General features: G+C 46.0%; 1 protein-coding gene across 1 annotated transcript in view; it reads left to right on the forward strand.

The window, feature by feature from the left end:
• Positions 1-20,952, forward strand: part of LOC126539741 (very long-chain specific acyl-CoA dehydrogenase, mitochondrial-like) — a 250,060-nt gene that overhangs the window by 51,139 nt on the left and 177,969 nt on the right. Inside the window, exon 3 of the mRNA XM_050186588.3 lies at positions 1,545-1,617. Within this exon, the coding sequence (XP_050042545.1) occupies positions 1,545-1,617 (73 nt within the window). The remainder of the gene's footprint in view (positions 1-1,544; positions 1,618-20,952) is intronic.

A 20,952-nucleotide genomic window follows, 5' to 3' on the forward strand; every position in this document is an offset into this window, starting at 1 on the left:
ACTCAAGTGCAGGAAAGCTTACATTGGACAGGGCACCAGGTGTATCACTGTCAGGCTAAAAGAACACAAACAATCACTTAACAACCCAAATGCTTCACATCTAGCATCGCATTGTTTCAGTTGTGGTTGTAAACCTTTGTTTGAAGACAGGAAAGTCCTTTCAAAACACAAATGCCAAACCACATGGGAAATAATTGAGGCATTTCAATTCAAAAGATTAGGGGAGACTTGTGTTGGCCACGTAACAATGTCTCTGTTAGAAAGTGAATTTCAATATCTTCTCAGCATGTGTATCAATCTTTCGTTGTTTGGTTTTTTTTGGCTTCCCTACCTCTAGATATGTTTAACTGGTGGTCTTTAGACCTTGTCATGTTTGTACGCCATGGTATTTGCAGTCACTTATATATATGTTGATAGTTTCAATAACGACTTAGTTGAGAGTTAGCGCTCGTCCTGTCTTCTTCTAGTCTGTGTGTGTGTCACTTTGCGCTACAATCCAAGAATATGATTATATGAACAAGAAATACCTAATTCATATGCGAGTCGAGGTATGCAAGCTCTTTTGTGTACAAGCTTACAGGAAATTTTGTTGTTCGTGCTTTAAAAATTTTTGTCAAGTATGCACCAACTAGGCCCACAGAAAGTTCTTCTAAAACAGCATACATTTGTGAAGGCGACGAAACATGCCTGCACAGCAGAGAAGTGCTGCTAATATTTGAGGTAAATTCAAGCTTTTGCATGTTGTCCAAAGGTGGTAAGTAGCCGAAATATCATGTGGCCAAATAAAAATTTTCTGTGGCGAAGGAGGCAAAAGTAGCCAAGTTTTCTATTAATAGCCCAATCTGGCTACCCTGCAGGGCCATGCTGCCTAGGCCACTAAGACTAATCGGCACTGCTTTGTTGGGAATCGACCAATAAAGTTGCAGTTTGCTCCCAAATGGACACGGTGGAAACACAGCCAACATGCTTGCACTGTTGCCCACCGTGTGGCATCATAAGTTCAGGTTGCCTTTGTAGCACATCGGTGCTGGGGGCAGGTGGCAGTGTCACAGGTATGCAGGTCTGAAAATCAGTCGGTGATTGTATGTGACATTTTTCCTACCAGAATATCTTGAGCCGCATGCAAACAAAAATGTGCTTCATTATAACTGATACCATGTCAGTTCCCACATTTTTGGTTTTGTCACTCTCCATTGAACTAAGGCACGACCACCGAAATTTAATATCTGCTTCGTTATATTTGATGATTCCTTGTATCCACATTCATTTGTATCGAGATTCTAGTGCTTATCAAATTCCGATAGCTAGTTGTAAACTTTTGTGCTTCGGATTTGTTGAAATTTACTCTGTTCAACAGCTTTTGGAAAATACTTGAAGCCTTAAATTGAAATTCTGCTTCCAGTAATTAATATAAGTTTAGCATGTTTTTTAATTCAACAAATTTAATTACATTTGTTTGAGAAGCTGACAGTGCTTTACAAGCATCTCAGTCATGTCACAGCTGTTGGGGAATGTTAGCAGTGCTTGAATGTGCTGTTTTTCAGGAGTCCAACTCATTCCTGGTCAACCTGTTCATGGGGGAGGCAAACTTGACACAGATCTTCCCCTTTCCAGATGGTAAGATAAACATGGCACCGAAGAATGCTTGCGCACTGCAGAACTTGCAGTTATATTTATTATTCAGAAAAAGAACCTGCTTAGTAAATGCACTCTGCAACCTTTGTGCTTTGGTAACAAACGCAGCCAGGATTGCAGAAAGTATTTCGTGGTGCATAAGTTGCTTTCAGTTCTAAAAAAAATATTTCTTGATCTGCATCCCAACACCTTGGTAGTTTAACTGGCAGTCCAGGTAGCAAAAGCAAGTTTTCTACTTGAGGCTATGAAGCCACATGTAACTAATTCATCCAAATGTAGCCAGAGTGTTGCAGAGACTCAATGGCATGATGTTGAATTTGGAAAGTCTATAGGGTGTGCAGAACACCATTTTCTTTACTCGGGCATTGGGATTTCCCATCAAAGGTTTACACTAGAGGAATATGCAATGCCTTGCAGTGTCCAAAGCTTCGCCTGTGTGAGGTGCGGAATAGAAGGCTTCCTTACGAGTGATTTTGTTATGCAAAAGCTTACAGAGCACTCTCACACTATAACCACTGGAAAAGACCAGGAGCTCACTTGAGGCTTTGTCATTAAACCATGTCAGTGCCCTGAAGAAGGCGCAGGCATGTTGACTTTCCCTGATGCCAAATGCTGCGACAGAAGAACAAAAGTGGGGATAGTCATGGGCAACTACAAAGCCACCTATCCAAACATAAGCATCCAGCGCATTGTGGGCGACACCATAGGGAGGCCAGAGGTTATGGGCGGCAATTCTTTGACATTGACATGGAACCCGGTAGAAGTGGTGTAAAAACAAGAATTGACTAGCATTCCAAGACCCTGTCAGCGGAGCCGCTTGTCTACATGCAACAGTTTCAGAATTTTTTTCAATCTTGCCATGTAGCGATTTAATACAAGAAAACTGCTGTAGTTGCCTGGCTAACATGGCTACCAAAACAAATAAAGGTACTGTGAATGGTCAGGGCCTACAGTAAAACTTAGACTACAAAAATGGAACAGACTTTATGTTTATAACAAAAAAGAGAAGAGCAACCAAACAGTGAGGCATTACAAAAGGAAATCTGGTTTATTGATTGTATTCACCAGAGAAAAGGCAAAAATCAAGACATTTAACCCTCCCAACTGTGTCACGTTAGGACTTGGAACATTTACTAAAAGGTCAGAACTTTCCAACTAGTAAATTCAAAACCATTGGCAACCCTAATGGAGACAGGGCACTGATGGGTAATGTGCCCATTAAGCTCTTGCTTTGGATCAGAGTTGCTATCACTGGTAAAGTGAGTGTGTTGCTACAGGTTTATGGAAGGCTAAAAGATTGGCCAAGATGCTGACAGGTCATAGTGATGTCACAACGGTAATCATATTCTGGAGAGTAAGGACATTCAAGGCAGTGGAACCGATACCCTTCTGGATGTAGGGGATGCATTCAGCCTTTGTCACATCACTGCTGACGCATCTGCAAAGAGATAAAACATTTTCAGTATACAAGGTACAGTGAAACCTCGTTAATTCGGATTTCATGGGACTGAGAACATATCTGAATTAATTGAATGTCAAGATATCGAGGGTATTAAAAAAACAAATGCTTACTACGTCGACACACTTTTGTTTACTGAGTGAATCAGCAAATCCTGTTTCGATATTGCATAAAAGCAGTGCAGAAGCTGCAATTATTGTCACCTCATGACTGATTAGCACTCGCAGGGGCGAGGGCCTCGCAGCCTGTATTGCAGCTCAGTAACGTCGTTTGTCTTTATCTTAGAAATGCTTTTCACTACCCCATACACATATATGTATCCCGATCATTTTTCACCAGTGAGCTGTTTGCCAGCAGATCGCCTGTCCACCCCGCAGGGGTGTCTGCGTCAGCAGGCGTTTGGTGTGTTGCGACACCACGAACCTGAGCACATAAGGGTCGGACCCTCCCGCGTGTAGCCTTGCACGGCTTAGCTGTGTCTGGGGAAAGGGGGATCCTGGGGGTTGAGCCAATGCCAGGTGTTGAACCGTTAAGGCCCCCTGGTGGAGGCAACACACCTTTTTCGCCTCTGCTTCACGTAGACGGCACCCCCGGACTGACCCACCCGGGGGAAATCGGCAGTCGCCTTTTCCTGTCCACCTCTTCAACCTTTTTCTTTCCTATCTTCTTTCTTTTACTGTCCTTTCATCTCTTCTCTTCTGTCACTTCCTAATTTTCCTAGGCGGCTAGGGTTAACCTTGTGTATGTGCCCTCCCTTGGGTATAATATATTAGGTTATAGTGGCAATGTACGGTTGGCGTCTGCAGCCTTACCCGTTAAGTGCTGCAGCGTCCCCTAGTTGGGCTCCGTGGTGGGTGGCTGCCATTGCCACCGAAAAGAAAAGAAGGTACTATTGGAACACCCGCATTTCCCCGCATACTTGATCGTCACCCTCAAAAGAGGGGATGCACCGATGACCTAACCACATGCTTCAACAGAACAAGAGAGAGAGACCTATCCGAAATACCATGTTGTGCACAGCGAGAACTCCGAAAAACGGGCCAGATTTAATTCGCCCTTTTATAGTTGCAAAATCTTTAACCGAAGCCATAGGGTCAGGTTATAAAGTAACGAAAATGGCTAGCGGGGACCTTCTTCTTGAGATCCTTCAGAAACATCAGTACGAGAAGCTTGGCAGTCTTGTGACATTTGGTAATTTACCAATTTCTATTACACAACACCGAACAATGAATAGCTCATGGGGAGTCGTGTCACAGGCAGACCTCCAAGATTTGACAGAAGCTGAACTCCTGGAAGGGTGGAAAGAACAAAATGTCACTAATGTAAAATGTATTATACTTAGACTAGACAACAAGGAAATCCCCACCAAGCATCTTGTCCTAACATTTGCATCCAGCGTACTGCCAGAAACCATCGAAACAGGATACATCAGGTTAAATGTGCGACCAATATCGCAAACCCCAGACGATGTTTCAAATGTCAGAGGTTCGGCCATGGCTCGCACAGCTGCCGTGGTCAAATAACTTGTACAAAGTGTGAAGTCCAGGGCCACCCCTCCGACAATTGCAGTGGCACATCCCACTGTGTGAACTGCAGTGGTGACCATCCAGCCTACTCACGCTCCTGTCCGAACTGGAAGAAAGAAAAAGGAATAATCACCCTCAAAGGCAAAGCAAAAATTTAGTTGAAGGATGCCCGGAAGAGGTGCTCGCCTTTCCACAGCACATCTTATGCTGATGTGGCGCGTCGGGGGGCAGCGTCGCAGCGGCCATTGCCAAGTGCACAGCCCGCATGCAGCGAGCAGGTACTTTGGCTCCTAGCCCCAGGGTGGAAGTAGGTAAGCCTACTCCATCAAACCAGCAAACAGGCCAGGCTACCCTTGGGTTGCCGGCCCCACAAGAGTTATCTGCGGCAACCTGTGCTACACGCAGCGATCCCGCAGGACCGATGCCGCCCCGGAGGTAGGCGCAGCCAAGGCTGCCCTGGCCTCCCCGACCCCTTCCAGCACTGGCAACAGCCAGCGCAGCCAAATCTCACAGGGAGCCCCATCGACCTCTGGACTGGTGGGTGCAGTGGTCTTGCCTTCCGAGGTGAGACTCTCCCGAAAAACTTCCAGCTTGCAAGAGCGCGTGTCCGGCCCCTCACAAAAGGCAATGGACGCACCTATCCTCATGGCGCACCAAGCGCCTAAGGAGCGGCGAGGCTCCCTCGAACGCTTCAGAAAAGGCAAAGCCCCGGTTACAGGGCCTCGAAAGAGCTCTGTAATCTAATGCATCACTTCTGTTTCTGTATACACAGCACCAATTTACTTTAAATATGGATACACAAATCATTCAATGGGACGTCAGATGTCTTCTGAGAAACCTTGATGATGTACAAGAACTCATCCACGAACACAATCCAAAAGTGCTGTGTTTACAGGAAACACACTTAAAACCAAAATACACAAACTTTCTTCGACAGTATGTTACATTTCGCAAAGATCGCGATGATGCGATAGCATCATCAGGCAGTGTTGCCATTGTAATTCAAGAAAGCATAGCGTGTCAATGTTTACAGCTACGAATGGCCCTTGAAGCAGTGGTGGTTCGAGTTGTTCTGCTAAACAAACTTATCACTATTTGCTCGCTTTACATACGCCCACATTACAAATTAAACAAACATGAATTTCAGTTCTTTATAGATTAATTGCCAGAACCTTATGTTGTTCTTGGTGATTTCAATGCACACAGCAGCCTGTGGGGAGACTCTTGTATCGATGCGCGAGGTCGTCTCATTGAACAGTTCCTTTTTTTGTCCGGGCCTGACCGTGTCCCCTTCCATGGGATGAACAGAAGTGCAAATGTGAATGGTCTGCACGGTGCAGCCACCTTGTGGCATAGAGCTCAACCAGACACAGTTGCAGTAACAAAATGCATTCTTTGCTGCTGGAGTTAGTTTTTTGCAGGAGTGTAATCGTTAACACTTTGTTTTTGTAAATGTTTAAAATGTTTTACACTTGCTTAGAACAATATTAGCTCTTTCTTTGGCTCGTTAAGCTCTGCGCCAACGGGTGGCTGGACTGTGGAGACCGATCAGGCAGCTCACGTACGTCTATGCTGAAGTTCCTTCATCAGCTTGAGTTTATGCCTCCATCGTTCCGTCGAAAGGTTCAGCTAGTGTGTGGTTACCAGAACACCTGACACGTTCGGCTCTGCGACAGAATGCTCGCAACACACGCTGCTTCGATAGCTCTCGCTTGGGCTCCACGGCCAAGCGGCTAGTGGAGAGGTTTCGCGTGGGCGGAGGCGGGCTCCAAAACAACTGGAAGTGGATGATGTGACGTCGCATCGTGACGCAGAACCAGTGAAGGTGGAGCTTAGCCCCGATCGCTCGGTGAACGAGTTGAGGAGGAAAAGCATGGCTAGGGAGCAGGGTAACTTGTAATCGCTTGTAGCTCCATTAATAGGTAACGCTTCACTTAAATTGTGCGAATGATCTACTTCAGCTGTACCCTACGCGTCTGCAAAATTTGTCCGAACCGTTTCAGGGGCCCTTAAAATGTTAGACCCCGTTCATCATTTGGGTATTCGTATGGCCACTGGCGCATTTAGAACAAGCCCTGTCGAAAGTCTATACGTCAAGTCAGATGAGTGGTCACTCCATTTTCAGAGAACATACATCAGCTTAACGTATTTTCTCAAGGTTTGCTCTAATAAGGAACATCAATGTTTCACAACCGGTAACGACTTGACATGTGAAACACTGTTTCGGAATAGACCCTCTATGAGGCTTCCTTTCTCACTGCGTGCAAGAGAACTTAGCATGGAAATCGATGTCCCAGTTCTCGAATATCGCCTAATACTTCTAGCTAAGCTATTACCACCATGGGGGTGGCAGGTGATAGATTGTGACATATCCCTTGTAGAGGTCACAAAGCACGCACCTGACCTCGAAATCGCTATGCATTTCCGGGAACTTCAATCAAAGTACTCCTGCAGCGAATTCTACACAGACGCGTAAAAATCATTCTGCCGTATCTTTTGCTGCAGTTGGCTCCTCATTTTCTGAATTTGACGTATTGAATCCTTTAACAAGTATCTTCACTGCAGAAGCCTGTGCAGTACTGTCTGCAGTAAAACACATAAATAAATTAAAACTCGACAGAGCAATAGTATTTACAGACTCGTTAAATCTTGTAAAAGCGTTAATTTCCTTACAAAAGCATACAAATCCTGTTTTCATTGAACTTTACTAGCTCTTATGCAATATTTGTCTATCACATAGACACATAGTAATACGCTGGGCGCCTGGCCATAGGGGCATCGAGGGTAATGTGCTAGCTGACAAGATGGCCACATCACTCACATCACTAACCACTTTTCCTACTGCTGCTGTCCCTGTCACAGATCTGAGGCCTTTCTTCAGAAGGAAACTGCGACAACACTGCCAGCGCATGTGGAATGCAGAAACAAATAATAAACTGCACGTTATAGAGCCACAGGTCAGTTTTTGGCCCTCCCCAACAAAATCTCGGCGAACAGATGTCTTATTCTGTCGCCTCAAAATAGGGCACACATTTGGTAACCACAATTTTCTGCTTACTGGAAATGAACCGCCAATCTGTGGTTGATGTGGCGAGGGGCTGACTGTCCTGCACGTAGTGTTGGGAAGCGGAAGCTGAGAGAAAGAAACATTTTCCTCTTGCATACTGTTATTACATCCCTCTTTACCCTGCTATGTTTCTCGGTAAGGAACCGTTTTTAATACCAAAGCAGTCCTTGAGTTCTGAAGGCACACAGCTAACACGTGCACCCATTGGAAATGAAACTATTGCTTGCTTTTACCACTGTGGACGTTGGTGGCTATTGATGCAGTGATGAATGGCGAGCATGCAGTTATGAAGGCAAGTGGCTGATGTGCATACCAAGTCGAAACGAATGTATGTTTTGCTGCAACCGCTGCGAAAGAAACCGTGGCTGCTATCGACACGATCATGGGCGGCAACCTTGCAGTTCTGAAGGCACGCAGCCGACGCGCGTGGAGTCAAATTGAAACTATTGTTGTCTGTCACCACTGTGGACATTGGTGGCTATCGACACAGTGATGAATGGCGAGCATGCAGTTATGAAGGCAAGTGGCTGATGTGCATACCAATTCGAAACGAATGTACGTTTTGCTGCAATCGGTGTGAAAGAAACCATGACCGCTATCGACACAATCATGGATGGCAACCTTGCAGTTCTGAAGGCACACAGCCAACACGTGCACCAATTGAAAAAGAAACTACTGTTTGCTGTGACCACTGTGGACGCTGTGGTGGCTATTGATGCAGTCATCGATGGCAACTATGCGTTTATGAATCCAAGCAGCTGATGTTCATACCAAGTCAAAACGAATGTACGTTTTACTGCAGTCGGTGTGAAAGAAACCGTGACCGCTATCGACAGGATCATGGGCGGCAACCTTGCAGTTCTGAAGGCACGCAGCTGACGCGTGCACCGAGTCAATACGAAACTGTTGTTTGCTTTCACCACTGTGGGCGTTGGTGGCTATCGATGCAGTGATGGACGACAAGTATGCGGTTGTGAAGGCACATGGCTGATGTGCATACTAAGTCAAAATGAATGTACGTTTTGCTGCAACCGCTGCGGAAGAAACTGTGACCGCTATCAACAGGATCATGGGCGGTGACCTTGCAGTTCTGAAGGTACACAGCCAACACGTGCACTGATTGAAAAAGGAACTATTGTTTGCTGTCACCACTGTGGACGCCATGGTGGCTATTGGCGCAGTGATGGATGGAGAGTATGCAGTTATGAAGGCACATGGCTGATGTGCATACCAAGTCAAAACGAATGTACCGTATAGTGCAGAATATAGGTCGAGGTTTTTTAAAAAAAATATTACTAAAAGTTCACCCCTTGACTTATATACCGGCCCTTGGCACAACATGAATAGTCGTCTGGCAACATGTAGGAGCGCAGACCTTTCGGCATCCGCATCGTTATCGCCCCCTTGGTGACCGAGGCGGCCCAACTCGCGGGCGCCGCACGGTTTTTTATTCTGTGGCGTGGTGCACACGGAGCTCAAAGACAGGGTGAATGATTTCGTCCACGAGCATCGTGCCAGATCTTTGCCAGTGACAGCAGAACTCATCCGCATCAAAGCTATTGAGATCGCCCGAGAATCCGGACTGCCCAAGGAACAATTCAAGGGCTCCATTTATTGGGATCGTCGCTTCATGCGACGCAAGGGATTTACACTTCGACGGCGCACATCAATCTGCCAGAAGCTGCCAGAGGCATACGAGGACAAGCTGGTCGAATTCCAGCGCTATGTTATCCATCTCCTGCAGCAGCATGGCTACATGTTGGGACAGATCAGCAACACGGATGAAACGCCGGTGTGGTTCGACATGCTGTCGCCCACCATAGTGTGCGAACGCGGCGCAATAGAAGTCAAGCTTCTTTCTACGGGGAACGACCATTCGCGCTTCAAGGTGATGCTCGCGTGTACTGCAGATGGCAGAAAGCTGCCCCCATACATAATATTTAAGAGGAAGACGCTGCCGAAAGAGGCTTTCCCGCGGGATGTTGTTTACGTGAATGAAAAGGGCTATATGGACGAGGCCCTCACGCTCAATTGGATTAAGACCGTCTGGAATCGGCGACTCGGCACACTCGTGCGGTGTCCAAGCATGCTCGTCTTGGATGCCTTTCGCAGACAAATGACCGCAGGTGTGAAGCAGGCACTCCGCGACGGGAGGATGGAACTCGCCGTCATTCTGGGAGGCATGACATCAACACTTCAACCACTGGACGTCGTGCTCAACAAGCCCTTTAAAGACCATGTCCATGAACAATATAATCAGTGGATGGCCGGCGACCCCAACCGGCCGGCTGCGCAGGCTGCCTCTTGCCACTGTGGCCACATATGTGTCGCAGGCTTGGCGCTCGCTGCCCGACGATATGGTGGTGCGGGCATTCAAGAAGTGTTGCATTAGCAACTCCTTGGACGGCACCGAGGATGACATATTGTGGGACGCAGCCAGTGAAAAGCAGTCGTCTTTGGACGAGAGTTCAGACAGCTCAAACGAATGAGCAGGTGATGAGTCTGGCGGCACCACTAAATAAAACGAAGTATTGTGGCTCATAATTTTTATGTTGACTTCTTTGCTTCAATGTGAGGGGGTCGACCTATATTCTGCCTCGACCTATATTCCGCGTTATACGGTACGTTTTGCTGCAACCGCTGCCGAAGAAATTGTGACTGCAATCGACACGATCATGGGCGGCGAACTTGCAGTTCTGAAGGCACACAACCGACGCATGCACCGAGTCAAAATGAAACTATTGTTTGCTTTCACCACTGTGGACGTTGGTGGCTATCGATGCAGTGATGGACGGCGAGTGTGTAGTTGTGAAGGCACATGGCTGATGTGGATACCAAGTCAAAACGAATGTACGCTTTGCTGCAACCGGTGCGGAAGAAACCGTGACCGCTATCGACACGATCATGGGCGGCGACCTTGCAGTTCTGAAGGCACACAGCCATCACGTGCACCGATTGAAAAAGGAGCTATTGTTTGCCATCACCACTGTTGACGCCATGGTGGCTATCGACGCAGTGATGGACGGCGAGTATGCAGTTATGAAGGCACATGGCTGATACATACCAAGTCAAAACGAATGTACGTTTTGCTGCAGCTGCGGAAGAAACTGTAACCGCTATTGACAAGATCATGGGCGGCGACCTTGCAGTTCTGAAGGCACACAGCCATCACGTGCACCGATTGAAAATGGAGCTATTGTTTGCCGTCACCACTGTGGACGCCATGGTGGCTATCGACGCAGTGATGGACGGCGAGTATGCAGTTATGAAGGCGCATGGCTGATGTGCATACCAAGTCAAAACGAATGTACGTTTTGCTGCAACCGGTGCGGAAGTAACTGTGACCGCTTTCGACACGATCATGGGCGGCGACCTTGCAGTTCTGAAGGCACACAGCCATCACGTGCACCGATTGAAAAAGGAGCTATTGTTTGCCGTCACCACTGTGGACGCCATGGTGGCTATCGACGCAGTGATGGACGGCGAGTATGCAGTTATGAAGGCACATGGCTGATGTACATACCAAGTCAAAACGAATGTACGTTTTGCTGCAGCTGCGGAAGAAACTGTAACCGCTATCGACACGATCATGGGCGGCGACCTTGCAGTTCTGAAGGCACACAGCCATCACGTGCACCGATTGAAAAAGGAGCTATTGTTTGCCATCACCACTGTGGACGCCATGGTGGCTATCGACGCAGTGATGGATGGCGAGTATGCAGTTATGAAGGCACATGGCTGATGTGCATACCAAGTCAAAACGAATGTACGTTTTGCTGCAACCGGTGCGGAAGAAACCGTGACCGCTATCGACACGGTCATGGGCGGCGACCTTGCAGTTCTGAAGGCACACAGCCATCACGTGCACCAATTGAAAAAGGAGCTATTGTTTGCCGTCACCACTGTGGACGCCATGGTGGCTATCGACACAGTGATGGACGGCGAGTATGCAGTTATGAAGGCACATGGCTGATGTGCATACCAAGTCAAAACGAATGTACGTTTTGCTGCAGCTGCGGAAGAAACTGTAACCGCTATTGACAAGATCATGGGCGGCGACCTTGCAGTTCTGAAGGCACACAGCCAACACGTGCACCGATTGAAAAAGAAACTATTGTTTGCCGTCACCACTGTTGAAGCTGTGGTGGCTATTGACGCAGTAATGGACGGCGAGTATGCAATTATGAAGGCATGTGCAGTTATGAAGTCATGTGCATACCAAGTTAAAACGAAAGTACAGTTTGCTGCACCATCAGCCACTGTTGACGCCGTGGTGGCTATTGACGCAGTAATGGACGGCGAGTATGCAGTTACGAAGGCATGTGCAGTTATGAAGTTATGTGCATATCAAGTCAAAACGAAAGTACAGTTTGCTGCACCCGCTGTGGAAGAAACTGTGGTCGCTATCGACACGATCATGGGCGGCGACCTTGCAATTCTGAAGGCACACAGGCGACACGTGCACCGATTGAAGAAGAAGATGCACGTGGCTGATGTGCATACCTAGCTCAAATGAATGTGCGTTTTGCTGCAACCACTGTGGAAGAAATCGTGACTGCTATCAACACGATTGTGGACGGCGGCCTTGCAGTTCTGAAGGCACAGAGCTAACATGTGCACCGATTGAAAAAGAAGCGGTTGTTTGCCGTCACCACTGTGGACGTTGGTGGCTGTCGACATAGTGATGGATGGCGACTATGCAGTCATGAAGGCATCGGCCTATGGGGTGTTATGCGCGGCAGTACTTGCAAGAATAAAGGCCTTAAATTCACATATAGGAATGAAGTGTTCCAGTGTAATTGTCATTCACATTTGATTTCCACTGATGACTATGGCGATCCGAACTGTGCTGCTTTGTTTCAGTTGGATGCTAGCGCCATTTTCGCTCCTTTGTATTGCATATTTACGGCGCTGACCAAGCTCCGAAAGTTGTCCAAATTCACCCAAGTGTAGCCATCCAAATTAACCCTTTGAGGGTCGATTTTTTTATTGCAGATTCCAATTCTTCTTAGGGACTTATATCGAAAAAACCTTACCGCAATATTTCTAGGGTGACCGTAAAGTGAGAAAATAATATTTTGCGTTGGTAAATATGTACTCTTCATGAATAACAACAATAAAAAAGGAAATAAACTTATAAGAATTAAAAATTTAATGCATTTTTGTACACATAGTTGAAGGCCTTGAAAATGCGCATGCAAGAATATTTCGCAAGACTCAAATGTTCCTGCTATTAGACTAATATGTACATCCATAGCGTAATCGAACTGCATAGCTGTGTGCACGCAAGAAAACTGTGTGGTTGTGTGCCTGTTAAAAAAGCATGTGTGACAAACTTCCGCTAATCTACATCTCATGGCCAACCAGAGGCCATTAGTTTTCGCTAGAGTCAAAAAAAAAAAAAAAAAGGGGGCAACGGAAACGCATGCATGGTGGCATCCTTCCTATGTGCACCCCTGTGAGCACCCTTTGAGCAATTAGCAACGAGATAGCCATCAGTTTTGCAAGCGCCAGAAGCCCAAACTGCCTGTGGAAGAAACCCAAACCGCCGCCCGCCCGCGCACCAATACGCGAGTGGTAGTATATAGACGCGCGGGAACAGACTAGCTCTAAAACAAACCGTGCAACAAAAACCGAGAGAGGGATGCGCGCGAAATACATTCTGTATTTCCACATAGTGACAGCACATGACAGAAAAGAAAAAGTTAGGAAATTGGCGCGCATTTTAAACGTACAGATGGCGCCGTAAATATACGGCATCGACCATTTTTGGACTTGTTCCTGGCACCGTATATTTACGTCATTTACCCTCAAAGGGTTTGTGAGATTTTGATTGCATTAAATAATGCAGATGCCTACCGGCACCAGACAACAGGTCCGAATTATCCGATTTTCCAAATTAACAAGGTTTTACTGTGTTCATCTGAACTCTGTGTATGCTTGTTGGGTTTCCTTATAGTAATGCACTCCAAATATCCTGATGCTATGTCTTTTAACACTGGGAGAGCGAAGAAGGGCCAGTTGGGAATGTGACTGTTATGCTTGAGAAACCATGTTTTTGCAGCATTGCTCAGGTAAAATGCAATATTTGGCAGTTTGTACGTATCATCCCAGCAGCTTAAGGTAGCTGACACGGTTGTTATTATTGAGGCAGTCTTCAATGTCAGCACCACATAGTCCAGTGAATACTTGGGCTGTGGCTGGTAATCATCCCAGAGGATGGTAACAAGGATGGGTTGGTGGCTCACAACAGGAGGGTGGCTCACAACATGGCAGTGGTGAAGCAAACCTGTACATGGCTCCAGGAGGATCCCAAATGGAAGACACCAAGCTCAAAGAGCACTTTTGCTACTTGAGAGATAGGCTGATTGAATGCTTGATTTTGGAAAATGCGTGACTGGCCAGGCATGAAGGTGATGGAGAAGAAAAAGTGAGAACACAGGAATGCTTGCCACAGTTATGGAATGGCTGTGGCAGTCAACCAAAAAGTACCAAGACCGGTCCTTTGAGCCATCTTGCTCCAAAACAGCATTTTAGTGGAAAGCACCCAAGGAAGCAGAGTGAAATCCTTGTTCTATTGATGCTTTCTTCCTAGTAGAACTGAAACCGAACATAAAGGGAGGAGAAGTGGAGGGTGAAATAACTGCGTAGGCACATATGCAAGAGCAAGCATCATCCCAAGAGATACTGATACTCATTATCTGATAAGTTAATAGAAGGTACACTCACACATACATTTGCACCTGAATTGCAAATGAGAAAAGCCTCATGAATTTCACATGCTCTTTTGTCGCTGTACTTTGTAACCGTCACAGTATTCTCACTGAGCACTTGGTCCATTCTTCCTTCCTTCCTGCAAATTGCAACCTAAAAAGGATTTTTTTTTTCTCGTTTAAATGATAACCAAACAAACAATCAATTTAAATAATCACCAACCAGCCACCTTTTTGCAAAGCTTCATTTTTAACGCGCACTATTGAAGCATTTTGCAAAAGTATTAGTATCACGTTTTGGTTATTTCCACAGTGTTTCAGTAGTTGGTAGGAACTTCTAATAAATAGCAGAGAATTCTTGCTTTATGGTCAAAAATAATTTAGGGAGATAGTCGGTGTTGCCAAGTGATCAAGCACAATTTTTTAGAGAAGTGTTTGAGAGGACCACCTTTGATTGCATTAAATGATGCATATGCCTGCGGGGACCAGAGGACAAGTCAGAATGATCAGATTTTGCGAAATATCGAGGGTCAAATTAACAAGGTTTTACTGTATGCTCAATATGGAGCTCAATGTGTAGGACAAAAGGCGCAGAGTGCAATCCTTCAGAGTGCACCTCTGATGCCCAAGTGCAGGTTTTTTTCTAAGAGCCAAGCCTGGATGCAACCTTGGCACGGAGTGTGGCGGCAGGATGGGCTTGCTCTAGTGCTGCACAGGGTGTGCTATTCACAGGGAATGCACAGGGTGTGCATTCCCTTGCACAGCACAGGACTGCGGCCTTGATGCCTGGCTCTAGCAGCCGCGTCATGATAGTCGACTCGTATATGCTTGTCTATCTGGGAATACATTGAAGGGGAACATGCAAGAAAAACACTAAACCAGTATAGACTGATTAAGAAGGGCAGCGGATTGGGCGAGTTGGTGTTCCATGGTAACAATAAAATTCAAACCGCGCTAGACAACAGGACCAGAAAGAGGAGGAGACAAACACGGCGCTGAACTTGCAACTGACTTATTTGAAGTAAGAAGTCGGAACAGCCCAAAGAAAATGTTGCGGGGAAGAAAGTTGTAGTCGTGCCTTATGAGCACGCGTTGTCACATCGTTTTAAGAGGGTAGGGACCAAGTATGGCCTGAGGGTCGTTTTTTCTGCTCCGATGAAGCTGGGTAAATTAGGGGCAGTGGTTCAGAGGAAGCAGAAAGGCTTTAAACGGAATGCGGCAGGCAAGGTAAATCATGTCAATAAGTACATCAGTTGCAAGAAGGGCGCTGTCTACCAAATTCCTTTATCTTGTGGTCAAACTTACATAGGCCAGACAGGCCGTTGCATCAATATTAGACTAATGGAGCATGCCAATTCACTGGACAAAAAAGACACTAACCTGGCAAAGCATTGCAGTTCTTGCAGATGCGTACCTTTCTTTGACGACACACAATTGTTATTTTTTCATAGTGACAAGACTACCAGAGAAGTCGCTGAAGCATTCCATATCATCAGAAAATCTAATAGTTGTGTTAGCAAAACATCTCTAATCTTGTCAGCTAAAGAAATGGCATTGCTGCATAAAGGGTAGATTGCAAGGCAGGTACTTCGCGTGCGTATGTTGGCTGTCCGGAATTTGTATCTGATCTTCGATGTATGACCGGGTGCATGCGTGCCCAGTTTTTGTACGTATAAATTGACTTCTTACTTCAAATAAATCAGTTGGAAGTTCAGCGCCGTGTTTGTCTCCTCTTTCTGATCCTGTCGTCTAGCGCTGTTTGAATTTTATTGTTACCATAGACTGATTAAGTATATTCTTTCAAAACTCTGCTTTCATAAATATCGGGGTAATAGGTTGACTGGAAGAAAGAATCAAGGTCGGAGTTTCATTTTTAAAATTTTGCTTCACAAGCCCAGTGCAGATCATGTCACATATTTCTAAATATCTTTTTGTATTTGAGCCATTGTAGCTTATTAAATGTTCTTGGATCTCTATAAGTTCATCTTTGATTTAGCCAAATGAAAGAATTTAGCCAATCTTTACTCCTAAAAAAAGAAATAAGCTAGAGCAGACGCCTTCAAAATTCGGCCTCGTGGCAAGTTGCTGCATAAATATATAGATGGCATTGCTACCGGTCTTTCGTTTCTGCATCTTTTCCGGCTTATCGAGCTTTCTGTCACAGTTAGAGTAGTTCCTTTTTTCGTATTGTAGAAGGGTAATTTACCAGTGCAGTACAAATTATTTCTCTCTCAAGTTTCCCTTTAAAGAACTTCGTGTAGTCAAATCAAAGACCTCCACTGCAAATGAGACGAAGCAGGAGCACCAAGTGTTGATGCGAAACTATCAATAGCACAATATTGATAGTACTCTTGGTAGCATAGTATTGATATTGATAGTATTATCAATAAGGTTTGCTCGCTCAGCATACCGCATGTAAGCACTTTAAAAGACACCATTTCACTGTTCTCAATTGTATGAACTATGTGTTACTTCATTATAAAATATGAAGACGCCAAATAAACAGACACACACAAGAGAAGAGAACGGGACATGGCGCCACTCGCAACTGTTTTATTTACAGAACGCAGGCACATATATACTGTCAGTCAACACATGCGCACAGAGCAAACATTCATTCACGCATCTAATCAAATATTCATGGCACAACACGCTCAAGAAACCTCGTCTCGGCCTTATATAATGCTATCGAAGTATCGCTAACGCACAAGCTGCCTTTCTTGCCTATGTGATAGGCTTCAACCAGTTCCCTTGCTCTAGTATCTTTACTTCGGGCAAGAATCCGCACGTCTGAAAAACTTGGTTCACAAGAGTGTGAGGGACAGGTCCCGATGTGCTTAGGCAAATTTGGGCCCTCTTTCATTTGCTCAACATTTCTTTCATGCTCCCTGACACGCTCATTAACACAGCGCCCGGTCTGACCTATATAGGAACGACTGCACGAAAGGGGGATCTCGTAGACAACCTCTTCGGCACACTTCATGAAAGGTCGCCCATGTTTGGTTCCACAGCCTTTTTCACTTCTTTTTTCTTTTCTTTTGACGATTTGGGAGCAAAGGCTTCCGGGCTTCCTTGGGGCTGAAAACACTAGCGGGGCGCCATGTCTGCTCGCTACCTTCTTTAGATTGTGGGCCGCCTTGTGCACATACGGCACAGCCACCGGTCTCACCTCTTGCTGAGGGGCCTCTGCTCCAGCTCTCATTGCCTTTCTCTTCATTTTCTGTAAGAGGCTTTCGGCTACTCCTGTTAGGAGCGAACCAGGGAACCCAGCTGAAGCCAGCCTAGCCAATTGATTGTCGAAACTCAATGCCATCTTGTGAACACACGACTTCCTGAGCGCGGACTCAAGGCAGAGTGACGCTATTCCTCTCCTCACCAATTTCGAATGCGCTGAGTGGAATGGCAGAAGCCCTTTCTTTGCACGTGGTGCATAGCACGAACATGCATGATCCTTACCGAACTCAATGCTAAAAACTGTAAAACGTTTCCTTGCGGCAGTTCATGTGTAAAATCCAAGCCTTTTCCATGTTGTCTAAAAATGGATAAAACATTAGCCACAACCTCTGCGGAGTTGACTCCCGTCCTTAGTTAAAATAATTAAAAAATCATCTACATACCTAAACACTTTTGAAACTTTGTTAGCTGGTAACACATGGTGCAATACTTGGTCCATTTCTGAAAGAAAAATGTTACACAACGCTGGGGTTGTGTAACAACCCCAGCGTTGGCCCTTCTGGCCCTTCTTCGCTCTCCCGGTGTCAATAGCAAAATACCATAATACTATTGATAGTGCTCTCAAAAGTAATACTATCAATATTATTTTTACACCAGTTATTGATTGCTTAAAAAGAATTGTGCAGATCCCACATACTGTTGGAATCGAAAGTTATGCAAAGCAATTCCCTGGTAGCTGGCCATGGCATCAATCCTGCGGCGGCGCACACCTCGACCAGTTTTTTAACTCTTTTGATGACTTCAAGCAGGCACTCGTTGTGCAGCTCGGACATGCTGAGAGTCAGAAAGAATGTCTGCTTGTTTAGCTGCTCGATCATCGCAAGCACGTTCCCCTTCCTCTGCACCTAGTAGTACCCCAGTAGTACAGTAGAACCTCGTTCATATGTTCTGGAAGAAAAAACTGCGAGAAAAAACATACTAATCAGGAAAACGTATGATCCGAAGTAACAAAAATTTTACACACTCAACTATCGTTGACATCTACGAAATGCAAAGCATTGTGCGGATCATTGCGGCACGAGACACCGATGCACATCGAGCTGGTGGTGCCCCGGTGGACCGGGACGCGTTTTGTTGTTTTCTTATTGCTTGGTGTTTTAAGTGGCTGATGGGAAACCGAAACGAAATCAAGCTGGTGGGTGATGCAGAATGCCGCCAAAGTGAAATGGGATGCCCATGTCGCGCCGCCTGCAGCAGGGAATGGCAGCGCATTTGGATTCTCGCCTACTAATCAATGTTTGTGTTTATCAATTTTGTGTTTGTTTCTTTTGCGTTAATTTATTCGCCCTTTTCTGCTTAATTGTTATCATTTCCATATGCACTGTTTTCCCCCCTGCTGCTGCCATAAAATGGGTTTTAGGACTTAGTCAAGCTGCTGACGCAGCTTTTTTCCTCAAGACCTGTCCATATTCAAATGTATGTTGTATATGGGAATAAAGCACTTACTTACTTACTTACTAAAAGCATGCTACCAATGCCACACGTACAACGTACTGTAAAACAGATAGGTGAAGATGTTTATCGCAATAGGTTTGGCGGCAATAGCTGTGAATATGGCATGCGATGACCTGGGTGCAGATTTGCTGGTACCGGAATAAGAAACTGTGTGCACCATTCTTTTTACGTGAGATGGGCGACTGTGTACTGTTCTATTGCATGCGCCTCACACATTTTCTTGTTCACATGGGACCTAGCAGTCGGAAAACATATACAATCGCAGTCTGCAGCAGGGAACGGTGGTGGGTTTCAGTTATCGCCTATTAAAAGCGTGCTCTACGCTTACCAGCGGTGCCACGTGCTGTGAAACAGGTAGGCGAAGATGCTTATCGCAATGTTATTGGTGGTGATAGCTGTCATGTCCTCATGCAATGACCCCGGAGGTGATTTGCTGGTACTGAAATGAGAAACTAAGTGCGCGCTGGCGTTTTCATGTGGACGGGCAGGCGAGTATTGCGCTGAAGCTGCCTTGGCGGGCACCTATACATTGTTCTTGATCGCACACACCTCGCACATTTTCTTGTTTACATGGGATCTAGTGGCCAGAAAACGTATCACACGATCGCAGTTTGGCGATGTGCTGAACGTTGGTGCTGAAAAATCGTGTTTTTGGGAACGTATGAACTAGTAAAAAATAAGCATGACTTGATTGGATCATTTTTTGTGTTCTCGACTGCAAACGTTGCCGCTGGGAAAACGTACGTAATGGGAACGTATCAATGAATCTATACTGTACTCCATCCTTGAGCTGACAAAGTAAACCTCTGAGGAATGCAATGCCCGAGTTTCTCCACAAAGCTGCGGTCTTTCAAGAGCTTCTTTGTAAGCGTCAGGAGCCGGTTGGAGTGCGTGGGATGGGAAAGTTGCTTTTGAATTGCTGTTTGTGCAGCGGAAACCACCATCCGGTGTACGCAGCCAACTTAACTGGATCTCCCCCTTCCCAACACACACGTGCACACACACACATACATACTCACATACACGCGACAGGGATCTACAGTTGACTACGGTGTGTGGAAATCTGCCTGCATATCATATTGACCACAAATAAAGACGGGGACAGCGGAAGAGAACACAAACAACTCTTCCGCTGTCAACATCTTTATTTGCGGTCAATATGATATGCAGTAAACACCAACTAGGCCAAACTGAAGTTCTTCTGAAGCAATCTGCCTGTTTCATGGCGTGACGATGCATGCGCCCTGCCCTAGCAGATTAGCCGCAAAAAGTTATGGAAGGGTCGTGTGCATCGCCACGCGCTGGGAAGTCCCCCAGAAAAAGAAAAGAATAAGAGCTCGGATGCACACCACTGCAAACACTCGTCGTGCCATGTACCACTTTGAAACTCTGCTGGCAGCTCGATGTCGTTGCAGTGCCGAAAACGTGCATAGCGTAAGACTGCATTTCCACTTTAAGACATAAAGCGGCCAGGGCTTCGTGCAAGAGGTTTGGACTGAACTGTGAGCCAGGTAGTTGCCGCCTTTCATTGATGGCTAGCAAATTTAATGAAAAACCCGTGCGTTACACTTCACGTTGCTAATGAAGTCTTCTTGCAGCGTCAGTCCTCACGTGCTGGTGGTGGCAGGGCGTGCCTGACTTTTATGTACTCGTTTAAGGTGTGGTAACACTGGTTCAATACGAGACCGACAAGACGCCCACGTCAACAATTGACTGACTATTCAGTGAAATGCGTCCCTGAAAGCATTTTGTCATACCAAGGCGACAACGACGAGTGCGAGTTGTCGCTTTGCGATGAGCTTTCTTGTCAAAAACACCGACAAAATCAGTGTGCCGACCATAGTTCGACCGAACCCTGCGCTA

The sequence above is a fragment of the Dermacentor andersoni genome, chromosome 2, assembly GCF_023375885.2.
Source record: "Dermacentor andersoni chromosome 2, qqDerAnde1_hic_scaffold, whole genome shotgun sequence".
Lineage (NCBI taxonomy): Eukaryota > Metazoa > Arthropoda > Arachnida > Ixodida > Ixodidae > Dermacentor > Dermacentor andersoni.